The following is a 13,367-nucleotide window of genomic DNA, read 5'->3' as shown; positions in this document are numbered from 1 at the left end:
GGACTTTCTATTCTCTACCCTCTTCCTCCCCACCCACTCTTGATTGACACCAATGCTGGCTCTGACATGATTTAAAAATAGATATTAAGACAAAGAAGTTTAATTTTTAATGCTTTGGAAAGGAAGTGAACAGAGAGCCAGCATTCCCTCATAGCCATGTTCCACAGTCTCGGAGCATTAGCCAGGACCTTCATCTGTGCCCGTCCCCCCAGGCGGAGCCATGCCTGACCTACCCTGAACATCTACTTGTAGCAGCCATGAGGGGGGGGCGGGGGGGGGCGCAGAGCCGGAGGGGGGTGGAGGGGACAGCCTAGTGACTCACACCTGAGCACTTTGGGAAGCCTCTGAATGCCTCTTGCTGCCAAGTTTAGCCAGGATCTCCTGATTGGAGAGGCCAAGTCTGAACCTGTCATGCTCAGACCCCTTAGTCCATTCACCACTTCCATTCCCAGACAGAAGGCACCCCACAGCTTTCTTAGGACACCCCAAGCCGTCTAGCACCAAGTGTGTACAGACCCCTGTCCTGGCACCACAGACCACAGAGGTACATACATGCAGCCATGCCAGTACCAAACACATGCCTCAAATGTGGCTGGAGAGCTTTAACCAAACTGCCTGCTCCCAGAGGGGCCGAGCTACAAAGGCCTGACCCCACTTAAGGGAGGTTAATCAGGGCCCCCACCCGATCCCCTGACCATGCCAGCCCTGTGCCAACCTTTCCCCTGCTCCAGCAGGCACACTGAACACTGCCTCCTTAGCTCATTGGCCTTTATTAAGGAGAACTCCACAGGGAATAGATTTTCCATTGGGGCCAGAATGTCACTGCTCCGCCAACCACGGCTTAAAGTGATGGGACAGCTCTGCTAGCAAGCATGAAAAGTGACCATTATCCGGAGTGGCAATTACTGGTATGCCAGCAACCCCAGCCCCACCTCTGCCCCGCCATATCAGACAGGAATTTGACTTGGGTTGGGAGAAGCTGGGCTGGGATCCGATTTGCTCTCTTGAGAAGGGGACATAGGCCCCCAGCACTCAAAGCCCATGCTATACACTCCCTCCCCTTCTCAGAGTAAAGAGCTCTGGGCCCACTTTGCCCCCCTGTTGGGGCTTAGATTCACTTAATCTCTACCTGGAGGGTTCCACCAAATGGCTCTGGGAGGACTCAGAGATGAACTGACTGAGGGGAATACTGCTGGGAGAAATAACTTGGGGTGGGTTTGATTACTGGTGGGCGGGCCCTTCAGGATGGGGAAACTTCTGTCCCAATTCAGGCTCCTATTTCCTTTCCTCCAAAAAGCCAGCGTTCTCTGGGCTGTGAGAATTGGAGTGAGGTATGCAGTAGACAAGTGGGACTCCATCAGGCATGACCACTGACTGCCCCCTCCTCAACCCCTGCCATCAATATCAGGCCTTCCAAAATGCTGCCCTGAGGGCTAACATGGCTAGGACCATCTGGTTGAAGTCGGCAGTGGAGCAACCTGGACCCCACCCCCAGCCCGAAGCAGGCAGGCACCCAGCAGCCTGTAAGGCCTCTGCCCTTTTCTTGGTAAGGAAGGGGAATGCTGGCAGCATGGCTCTGCCTCCCACCCTGTCCTCGGTCATGTCACCCAAGCCCTCACCAGTACCAACACCCTAGAAGCTCCACCCAGTGGCAAGGAACCAGGGACTCTCACGCCTGAGAGAGGCTGCGGTGTAAGACAGCTGCACTGGGAGCCCTCCCGGCAGGCTCTGAGGAGGCAGGGGGCATGGTGGCAGCAGTGGGTTTGGAGAACTACCAGGTAGGCTCCGGGATCTAAGGAAGATCTCTGTCTATTGATTGCAGGCCTCACATTCAACTCTAATGCCTCAGAAAAGCCTCCTTTTGGGATCTGGGCCATGAGACTAGAGAAAGTGATGGCTACCTAATTCCTGACCATTGCGCTGGGTCCTGGAGGAGTTGACTCTCACCAACCCTGCATCCCCCCTCTCCCTACCCCGTCACCTTCCCTCCCTGTGCACTAGAAACAGCAGAGGTCTCCCAGAGGTCCTGTCCCACCTGCCTGAGGCCCAAGCACTTTCTCTTCTCACTTGGCTCTTTCCTCCGCTCCTTCTCCCGTCTCAGGCCTAATCACCTGGCCACAGGAAGTCATCATACAAGTGGAGCTCAGTGACCCACCGGGACCAAATCCTGGCCAACACCCTACAGCACCTGCTCTCCCACCTCCCAACAAACCTCTTACACACAGGCATCCAGTTCTCTTTTGCTAAGTTTTCCATTTTTCCTAAGGTCTATGTCTTCATCATCTCATATGCTACTAGCATAAAAGACCTGGATCTTTGAGATTCAATTTCTCCCAGCTTATAGTATGTCATCGGAATTCTGAAATGCCAGAAAAGTCATAGATTAGGAGAGAGTCACTCCTTGCTGGTGAGAGAGTGGTGGTGGTACCTTCTTATGAGGAAGAGACAGCAAGTCCTTTCACTATGGACCATAAAGGAAGCCCTCTCCATCAACCAGCTCATTAACCTCTGCCAAGATTCTCAGGGATGAGGAAAGGAGCCTCTTGTCACCCCACAGCTGAGGTGCTCTGCTAGGAGAGCTTTCATCTTGGACAAGTCCCTACCAAGTGGGACTTGGGAATCCTGCAACACAATTAACATGTAGATTTACTGTTGTGGCCTTCAATTCATTTACTCACAAACATATAACAAATGCCTTCTAAGTACGGAGCACAGACCATTGGGCTATACTGTGTGAGGGCAGTCCCTAAACCAAGTTGACACCATCCTAGAGAAAGAAGCTGCAGCAGTTATACCCACTCTGGCCAGCAGGTGGCGGGGTGGGGGTGGGAGGAGCAGGGAGCTGCTGGCGAAGAAAGACACTGAGTGAGCATCCCAGGAGGGTCTTTGTAGTAAGTGTTAAGATATGCAGGGTGGGGCGAGACAGGAAGGCAGGTTGACTGTGGGCAAGAACAGAGAGGGAAGCTGTAGACAATGGAAGGGCAGCATTCCTGTAATGCGTAGGCACCAGAGAAATACACACCAGTGTTTGGCTGACACTATTGTCCGCAAGTGAGTCAGAGGACCAGGAGCACTTGTCCAATGGTGGCCACTAAATCATTCTTCACATTCCAGTGGTTCTGCCCCCGTTTCCACAAAACCTCACCAAAGGATAGGTAACACAGTGACTGGAGGGCCCCAGACCATGGAGCTATCTGGGAAAATTCAACTCAAACAACCTCAAACCAGGCTCCTCTGAAGAGAAGCAGCAGCCTATGCATGAGGCAGGGAAGGGGCTCCCTCCCCATAAAGAAGGCAAGGATACCCATACCTACGGAAGTGAGCGCATGAGGGAGACCATCTTGACAGCCCCCCCCCCCCGCCCCCCTGTTCCCCCTTGGGCTGGAAAGGACACCTAGTCCTTAATAAATGATGCAATTTAGCCAAGGTCACAAAAGAAGCTAACACAGAACCAAGAAGCCAGACTTCTTCCCACCCAACCTGAGTTTTCCCCTCTGTGGGAAAAGTCGCCCCCATCCTACACAACCAAAAAGTTCTTCAGTTAAAGCCAGTCACTTCCCACAAACGTTGAACACCAAAACACAAGTGCTTCTACTGGCTTCACTGTGAATGACTTTCTCCTGCCCCCAGTGCTCCTCCTGGACCACGGGCAGCTGACAGCCTCTAGTCCCTCTAGTCCCTCTAGTCGGCAGGACAGGCCCTGGGGCAGAGCCAAACATCTGTGTTGACTTCGTCTGGGCTCTGGTGAAGAAAGGCGGAAGCAGCAGTTGGGATGAAGGAACAATTACTAGTAGATATGAGGTTAAGAAGTTTTCATATCTGCCTAACTAGTATTTATGACAAGTGTGCAAGCCGCACTCACAGGGCCTCCAGAATCACAGAGGTTGGAGAATGTTTCCAAGCTGCCCCACCCACTGATACCTTCTCTAGAAAACAATCTCTCACCCAGAATGGAGCACTCCTGATTGCCCCTCCCCGCCTTTGTCCCTTCTAGTCTCTAGGGTTCTCAGAGCTGGGAGGGCTCACGGTGGAGATGGAGCACATGGCCGCCCGCTCCCCCTGCAATCCCTCAAAAGCAGCTGCCTGCCACCCGCCGGCAGCATCCCTCCCACACCCTCCTTTTTCACAAGAGCCCTAACTCAGAGGCATATCTGCAGTCCAGCAGGGGAGTCCCTCAACTTGGGACAGGGGCTATTCCTCCTTTTCCTGGAGTTCACTGACAGGAGTGGGAGGATATGACCTCTACCACTCCCCTATCTGGTGCCTATAAAACGCTGCAGATAGTATTCTTGCATATTCAGCAGGGATAGAAGAAGAAACTCAGAAGACTATTCACACTTGTGCCGGTCTTCAACTCAGGGTCACAGCTGTTAAAAATTCGGACCCCACACCTATTTCTGCAGCTTATCCAGTTAGAGGCACTTGCAGACGGGTTTCTTATAGGGGAAGGAGGTGGAGGCAAACTTTGCCAGCCTCCTAGGAGTACAGTTAGCCTCTCCTGGAAGAAAAGCAAGTTTGGAGCCTCCATTCAGCCAAGGAGAGAGAAAAGAAGAGGAAGATACATGGACGAGGGGAAATAACGATCTTAGAAAAAACCCACTTACCGTTCTGCAGAGAGCAGAGCAATGCAGCACCAAAAAGGAAGAGGGTATAGACGAGGAGAGAAGGCAAAGGGAGGGATAAGCGCAAGGACTTACCCAGAATATCAAATTGAAGAGGAACATCATGTATTTCAAACAGCAGAGGCAGCCCCTGGCCATGTTGCACTTCTTAAATTCTAGGAGGAAAACAAAGGACAGGTCCAGGTAAAACACCACGTACTTGCTGCCTTTCGGGGCATTGTACTTGTCAGTCTTGACTCCAGCCTCCGCGCGGCTCTGGCCCCCGGAGCCCGCGGTGCCATAGAAGGCGCCAGCAGTGAAGCCGCGGCCGAACGGGCGGCCCGAGGTGGACGGCTTGGCAAAGTCCGAGTCCTTGCTGTCCAAAGATGGACTCCGGTGGATCGAAGAATCCTCGCTACTCGATTTCTCCATGCTCGAGGCGTTCCCGTGGGGCGCAAAGGGCGGGGGGCATCGCTCCCGGAGAGGGACGGAGGGGGCGCCCAAGTCGGACGCGGGCTGCAGGAGGCCAGGTGGAGCCTTGCACGCCTCCTCTCTGTACCCCCGGCACACTCCGGACCGGACCCCGTTGCACAGGGGCCGCTGCCCTACTCCCAGCCGGCTGGCCCGGGAGGGCTCTGCGGCTCGGCTTTCTGCGCGCTCGCGAATGCTCTCCGGGAACTGGCTGGCCTGCGTAACTTAGCAGACGTCTTTGGGAAGGCTGCAATTTGACTTCTCTTTCCAGAGCGTCAGCTCGCTTCCCGGGGCACTGACCGCTCCACGAGAGGCACCAGGGCTCCGGGATCCAGGCTCCCAGGGCACACACCTCGCCCGACCCAGCCCCAGCGCGGAGCCCCGACCACTTGGTGGGCGCTCCACCTCCTTTCGCTCCGCGACTTTGCGGAGCTGCTCGCCAGCCCAGGGCTGGGCGGGCGCGCCGCAGACAGTGCCGGGGGATCCGCCGCAGCTACCGCCGCTGGGCTTTCCCAGTGAAATCCCAGCCCCGACTCCCGACTCCGAAATCGCCCGGAGCCCCCTCGCCTGGCCCTCAGCCCCGCCCCCTGTTTTGCATTCAACCAATGAGTGCGAGGTCTGCCAGGGGCGGGGGAGGGGAGCCTCCCCCTCCCCAATGACACCGTATCTTTAATAGGATTACCGTTATGCTGTGTGCCTACACCCGTGCGCCTTGAACCCTCACTAAATGTCAAGGGCTCTGGAGCTGGGGGTGAACCAGAACCTCCACGGAAGGCGCTGGTCTCTTCTACCGCAGAAAAGGGGCGGCAGAAGGGGAGGCGAGGGGGGGACTGGAGGTACCAATGACCCAAAGAAACCAGAGGAAAGGGCCGAGAAGGACTGGAAGGGTAAAGAAGCGCGGCCACTGTCGCCCTGGCTGCCTCCCCTGTGCACACGGGCCTGCCAGACCTGGGGCACACGGACTCGCAGCTATACACACACACACACACACACACACACACACACACACACACACGCCACTTTTGCACACGTGGGTCTGGCCACAACGCTGAGTGAAGGGACCACAGGTGCTGGGTGAGGTGTGGGAAAGGCGTTTGGGGCCTCCACGGGGCGCGCCGCCCTCCCCGCCCCCTTCACGTGCACGCGCACGCGCGCGGGTCCCGGCGGCTCCGGGAGGCTCCGGCCGCTGCGGGAGTGCCCCTCCCCCGCCCCACATTGCGGGGTGGGACGCTGCGCCGGCTAGGACCCTCGCCAGCATGAGGAGAGGTGGCCGAGGTGGGGTCCTGCCGGTACCAAGGATGATGTAGAAGGGCTCTTGGACGCAGGCTGGATCCTCTCCCATGAAGAGTGCGCGTAAGAGGCTGGAGAGGGAAACCGCAGGAAGGAGGCTCTCGCTAGGGGCTTGGGAACGTGCAGAGGAGCCTGCATCCTACCGGGAAACACTGCGCTGGGGCTGCGTCCCCTGGGCTTGGGCAGAATTCTGCACTGCTGACCTGGGCTACCAGTTGCCAAACCAAGAAGACTAAAAACTTTGGGATATGAGGAGCCCACCTCTCCTGCCACCAGCACGAGAGTGCTGAGAGCACCTGAGGGCAGGACCAAGTCCTAGGAGGCTTAATATCCCCAGCACCTAACGCCAGGCTTAGGGGGGCGATAGGGGGAGAATTCATGCCCCCCCATGGGATATGAGTGTGAAATGGCCTCCCCGGATCCCATCAAACACTTATTCTATACCTGCTTCAATGTGCTGAGCTCAGGGCCAGGCCCTTGAGGAAACTGATGTAAGGTGTGCTGCTCCCTGCCATTCACACACACTATCTAGTCAGAAAGACAGGACATTCATCACCAAGGCCACTGGCTGTGGCCGAAGGGAGGGGGACATTGACTCAGGCCCGGGGGACTTCAAACCCGATCACAGGCTTGCTGTGGTGGCCCTGCACTAACCAGCCTGCACCCTCACTGGCTCCCAGGCAGGTCTACATCTTGGGTGCAACCCCTCAGGCTTTTTACAGGGGCCTGCAGTGGTGTTACTATTCTGAGCCCTATCCCCACTCAGACAGCAGCCCAGCAAGGAAACCTAGTGTATGTCACAACTGTGACACCATGCGTGTCCCCTGGTTGGACACTGGGTGCTGTCTACAGATGAGGGGCAGGCATCTGGCTGGCTCTTCATGGAGCCCACAGCCACCTGACTGAAATGGTTAATACCTTTGTTCTCTTCAGAGAGCTCCTGAGGGCCCATGGCTGCTGCTTCATTCTAACAACATTACTTCTTTGATGCAGGAGAGATCATTTACCAGCGGGACCTGTTCTTCACTCTTAGCTCAGTTTGGGATCAAAGGCAAGTTTGCTTTTCTGAGCTGCTGTTTCCTCCTCTTTAAAATGGTGCCTGGCCTGTATGGCTCAGTGGTTGAGCATTGACCTATAAACCAGGAGGTCATGGTTCGACTGGTCAGGGCACATGCTCAGATTGTAGGCTCCATCCCTAGTAGGGGGCATGCAGGAGGCAGCCAATCAATGATCCTCTCTCAACATTGATGTTTCTATCCCTCTCTCCCTCTCCCTTCCTCTCTGAAATCAATAAAAATATATTTTAAAATGGGGATTAATAGAGCCTAACCCCAGAGTTGGCACATGTGGAAACATGTTCAGGAGAGTTGTAAGGTACAGACCGCTCTTCAGGATCTCTGAGCATTTGAACAAGGCAGAGCTGCCTTTTCGTCCCGCCACCCCCCCCCCCCCCGCGCCACCCGCATCCCTTTTTTAATAACAAAAAAGTGAAGCAAGTACAGACTTCCCAGAGGGAAGGAAGAGCAGTGAACACATGAAACCAACATGCAACATCTCTGCTGACTGGCAACTGGGGAGATGTGGGCTTCAGAGTAAATGCCAAGCTCTTTCTGCCTCTCGCTGAGTTTCTCGGGCTTGCAGTGCCAGAGAGATCCGTCTTTGGTCTTTCACTCACCCACACGCAATCAGAGCTGATGGGCCAACACAGATCTCCTGTCGGACCTGTGCTGATGATTTCTGTATTTGATGATGTGTGCAGCTCGTGAAGTATTCTGTCCCTCTAAACCTCAAGGCAGCCTCCTCCAGAATTTATGTTAGACACAGAGTGACACTTGCTATCCTAAGGAATGTGTGAGATGGGCTGCCATGGAAGAAGACAGAAGATTCGCCTCACCCCAAAGTTTAAACTACAAAACTGAGATCTTCTTCAGCAATATAGAAAACACTGTACTTGCTCGGCAAACCGCTTACCTACAGTGCCAAGAGACAAGGCTGCAGAGGTCCCTAGCAGGGGGCCCCCATCCAGAGATGTCTGCATGCAGATTCACTTGGCAGCGGATGGTGAGGAAATGAAACTTGGCCAGGATTCAGGAAGGACAGTAACAATGACGGTGGAAAGGGCGGGATAGAAAAGAACTAAAGGTAGTTTTGTTTGAATAGTTTGTATAGCCCAGTAAGGAAAATAAGCAAGTAAATAGGGCTTGGCTGCTGTGGAAGGGATCGCAGCTACAAATGGAGGGATGACTTCCTCAGGACAGTCTACCAGAGATGGCTGGTGTACCTCTTTCTCTGTGTAGAGGCCTGCTCCTCCCTTCTTCAGGCCCCCTAGTTCTTTGTTGAGGATGCAATTACATCCTCAACCTCTGCTCTGGACACTGAGCTTCTCAAAAGAGGCAGGGGCTGTGTCTTAACCATTTCTCACCCCCAGGGCGTGCCCAGTGACCACCACAGGACAGGGACTCGGAGGGAAAAGGACGACCACCATGCCTAAGCCCTGCACTCCCTCCAAGTCCATTAATCACAGGATGGGACCCATGCCAGAAATCTATGGAATTGTTCCTGGAAAGCAGGATATCTGAGGGCATCAGAACCTGACAACAGAACCCAGGAAATCTAAATGCCCGGCAACAGATGACTGAGTGTAACGGCCATGTAGTCAACTGTTTGCTCACAGCCACATCCCTAGCACACAGCCTGGATGGTGAAATGGACAGACAAATAAACACTTATGAATCAGAGAGCCATTTTAGAGGAAGAGTCAAGAAATGTAGGGGGCGGGGGAAAAGAAGACTGAGACAGGAGCAAGACAGAGGACGAGCTGCTCCGGAACCCTTCCCACCCTGCGGGCCACACCTTCTGGAGGAACTGTCAGGACGCTGCAGGTCTGTCTCCAGCTGAACCACGGTGAACTCGTGCAGACTCCCTGGAGCTGGAGCCATGGCACAAAATCCAAGAGCTGGCTGGGGTCAGCCCTTGTCAGAGGTCATTACTGGCTACTGATCAAACATGACTGTGAAGAGAACCTCGGCTGTGTGTCCACACCCCACAAATGACAAGTAAGCATGCTGCCCTGCGCATGAACCAGTGAGACTGGACAGTTAGCTGAGCTCCGAAGAAACCGGGTCGCAGCTATGGGCCAGCCATACTACTCCGTTCCCAGCGGGAGTACTAAAAATAAGGCTTCTAGATCATGAGGAGCCAGCTGAGAGGTATGGATGGGTTGTCACAAAGCCAATACCACTCAGCACACACCACGTGCCCTGGAAACTGTGGGTCAGCTGGGCCTGGCTCTAGGAGAAAGGATGGCACCTGCTTAGATGCCTTCAGTGACCCCTGCCCATAAGTTCTGGCAAAATAATGTCATGGAAACACTTCAGGGTTTGGTACAGGTGTGTGTGCCCAAATCCCATCTGGAGTTACCCAAATGCTGGGTAACCTGGAATGAGCACTTACCTGCTGTGTACCTCAGTTTCCCCACCATAAATGGAGATAATGCACACCTTCCCAAGCAGTATGTAAGAAAATAGAGATGAGAGGGCTGGGGGAGGACAAAGAGGGTAAAGGGGATCCAATATACGGTGACAGAAGATTAGACTTTGGGTAGTGAGCACACAGTGCAGTATTCATGATGAATTTTGAAGTTTTACACCTGAAACTTATGTGATTAACCAGTGTTACCCCCAATAAATTTAATTTTAAAAATTTAAAAATAGCTATGAAAGGTTATGAATGTAATACATATAGCATGTCTGAAAATGTTCAATGAATTGAGGCACTATTATCAATATCAATAATTATTATTATACTAAATATGATCCCAGTACCCATCTAATTAATAATGTAGTTGAACAGAAAAAGATACAAGTTAACATATAATCAATACAAAATGTCTGTGGCTCAAATTCTAAGGGTAAACATGCAGCTCCTTCTCCTCAGCTCCTTTCTCAGTCAGAGTCCCTCAATCCTGAACCCTCTTCCTCTGCCTGATATTCCTGCATCTGACCATCCCTTCTAGTGCCCTGCACATGCTGATGACACCTAAATGGTTACCTGGGCCTGACCTGTCTTCCAAGCCCCAAGCACACATATCCAGCTCCTACTTGGCATCCCCACTTGGCCACTTCAGAGGCAGCTCCAATTTCCCATGCCCCAGAGGGACTGACCTTGCCCCAGCCCTGCCCCCTGACACACACACACACACACATACCACGGCAGTGCCCTCCCCTTAGCAATACACAGAATAAGCACCATCCCACTGCTTACACCAGAAACCAAAGATCCACCCTTAACTTGCCCCACCTCCAACCAAACATAAGCCCTGTCCAATGACTCGCCTTCCACTTGTCCCTACCCCCACAGGACAATGCAGGTCTGCCTCGGTTCAGCCCTACATCATCTCGCACTTGGCTCCTGCAGCAGCCTCCAACAGAGCTCTTATTCCTGCTCCTGCCCTCAGTCCACTGCACAGAGCAGCCAACACCATCTTCTCACTCACATTGCTCTCCTACTTTAACCCCATCAGTATCTTCCCATTTTACTGAGATTCTGATTGTGTGTGTGTGTGCGTGTGCGTGTGCATGTGAGTGTGTGTGTTTGCTACTCTATTTTTCTATTACAACCCAAATTCCTAAAACAACCGCAAAGGTCCAGCATGATTGGCCCCTGGCTACCTCTCCAGCCCCATTTCCAACTATTCTCTCATTATGCTCCGACCAGTGAACTTTCAGAGCTCTTTCTCTCCTCAGAGGCTTTGTCCATGCTCTTCCCTCTGCCTGAAATGCTCTTCCACAACCCACTGTCTGACTTAGTTCTACTCATCCATGAGCTCTTGTAAATTCTTCAAAAATCCTCTTCCAGCCCTGGCCGGGTAGCTCAGTTGGTTTGAACATCATCCTAATATGCCAAAGTTGTGGATTTGATCCCCAATCAGTGCACATATAAAAAGCAGCCAATGAATGCATAAATAAATGGAACAACAAATCAATGTTTCTCTCTCTCATATCAAAAAAGAAAAAGAAGGAGGAGGAAGAGGAGGAGAAGGAGGAGAGGAAAGGAGGGTGGAACGGAGGGGGAGGGAGCGAGGGAGGGAAAGCAAGAAAGAAAGGAAGAAAGGAAGAAAGAAAAGAAAGTCTAAAAATTATCTTGTATGTTTCTGACTGTCCCCCTACCATCTAAATGAAAGCCTCCCTCTCCATCAATATAGAGTCTCATAGCACCACTTGCCTCTCTCTCATAGCACTCATCCTAATTTGAAGGTAAAGCTGACCCCTGAACAAAATGGGTTTGAGCTGTGTGGGTCCACTTACACATGGATTTTTTTTCCCAATAAATACTGTAAATATATTTTCCTTATGATTCTCCTAATAAAATTTTCTTTGCTCTAGCTTACTTTATTGCAAGAATACAGTATATAAAACATATAACATACAAAATACTAGTATATGTTATCTACACTAATAAAAGACAAAGATGCTAATTGACCATACCTTCGCTACACCCACCAGCCAATCAGAAGAGTATGCAAGTTAACCGAACAAAGATGGCCGTTAAATGTGCATGCTGCAGGTGGGGCAGGCAGCGCCAGAAGCCACCCGGGGAGGCGGAGCCGGTGATCACCCTGGCCAGAAGCCTGAGGCCTGGGCAAGGGTGGAGCTGGTGATCGTACAGGGCTGGGGGTCCTCTGCCCAGGCCTAAAGCCCCATCCAGAGGCCTGAGGCCTGGGAAGGGGCGGAGCTGGTGATTACCCAGGGCTGGGGGTCCCTTGCCCAGGCCTAATGCCCCAGCCAGAGGCCTGAGGCCTGGGCAGGGGCCGAGCCTGCGATCAGAGCGGGCTGGGGGTCCCCTTCCCAGGCCTAACACCCCAGCCAGAGGCCTGAGGCCTGGGTAGGCAATCGGAGAGGACTGGGGGTCCCCAGTCCAGGCCTAATGCCCTGGCCAGAGGCCTAAGGCCTGGGCAGGGGTGGAGCCGGCGATCACCCATGCCAGAAGCCTGAGGCCTGGGCAGGGTCTGAGTCTGTGATCTGAGCAGGCTGCAGGTCCCCTGCCCAGGCCTAAGGCCCTGGCCAGAGGTCTTAGGCCTGGGCAGGTGATCAGAGCAAACTGGGGGTCCCCTGCCCAGGCCTAACGCCCCAGCCAGAGGCCTGAGGCCTGGGCAGGGGCGGAGCCTGTGATCGGAGTGGGCTGGGGGTCCCGTGCCCAGGCCTAACACCCCAACCAGAGGCCTGAGGCCTGGGTAGGTGATCGGAGCAGGCTGGGGGTCCCCTGTCCAGGCCTAATGCCCTGGCCAGAGGTCTGAGGCCTGGGCAGGGGCGGAGCCTGCGATCGCTCAGGGCTGGGGGTCCCCTGCCCAGGCCTAACGCCTGGCCTAAGGCCTTAGGCCTGGGCAGGGGCCGAGCAGGGGATGAGTGTGAACTACAGAGGAAACACCTTTTCTGACCAGTCATTGGCTCATGTCCCTGTATGCCACTGGTAATATTCTTAGTAACTTGGGTAATAAGAATCCAAGAAGGTAATGTAGGGTTTTTCCACCTCACTCCTGGAGAAAAAAACGAAGGTCCGCTGCTGGAGGAGCTAAGAAATATCATATCCTGCCCTAGCCAGGTTGGTTCATTAGATAATGCCTCGGCCTGCCTATCACAGGGTCTGGGTTCAATTCTGACCAAGGGCATGTACCCAGGTTGCAGGCTCTTCCCTGGCTGGGGCCCAGGTCAGCGCTCATGCAAGAGGCAACCAATCAAAGTGTTCCTCTCACTTTGATGTTTCTCTCTGTCTTTCCCTTTCTCTCCCACATTCTCTAAAAATCAATGGAAACATATCCTCAGGTGAGGATAAAAAAAATAATAATTAAGAAATGTCATATTCTATGAAAGACACATCTTGAAAATGCCTAAAGAAAGTTGTCATTTTTTCATGGTGAAGGGACTGGAGTCCATGTTGATGAAAACACCTTGGTGGCTGCGGTGACTGGCAGTGGCTGCAGCAGCGGGGAGATGGGGCTGGTGCCTT

The 13,367-nt window shown here is 53.4% G+C and overlaps 1 protein-coding gene across 10 annotated transcripts in view; it reads right to left on the bottom strand.

Moving 5' to 3' along the window:
- Window positions 1-13,367, bottom strand: part of TSPAN9 (tetraspanin 9) — a 208,229-nt gene that overhangs the window by 81,034 nt on the left and 113,828 nt on the right. For 9 of the 10 annotated variants that reach the window (XM_036298111.1, XM_036298113.1, XM_036298112.1 and 6 more), the window contains one exon: window positions 4,698-4,777. In XM_036298111.1, the coding sequence (XP_036154004.1) occupies window positions 4,698-4,760 (63 nt within the window). In that variant the 5' untranslated portion in view covers window positions 4,761-4,777. Of the gene's footprint in view, window positions 1-4,697; window positions 5,563-13,367 lie in introns of those variants that run through there. The other variant, XM_036298108.1, reaches the window with a different exon arrangement.

The sequence above is a fragment of the Myotis myotis genome, unplaced genomic scaffold (assembly GCF_014108235.1).
Source record: "Myotis myotis isolate mMyoMyo1 unplaced genomic scaffold, mMyoMyo1.p scaffold_m19_p_3, whole genome shotgun sequence".
Classification (NCBI taxonomy): Eukaryota; Metazoa; Chordata; class Mammalia; order Chiroptera; family Vespertilionidae; genus Myotis; species Myotis myotis.
Note: the sequence above shows the minus strand (reverse complement) of the source record. Positions and strands in the feature narration are given on the sequence as shown.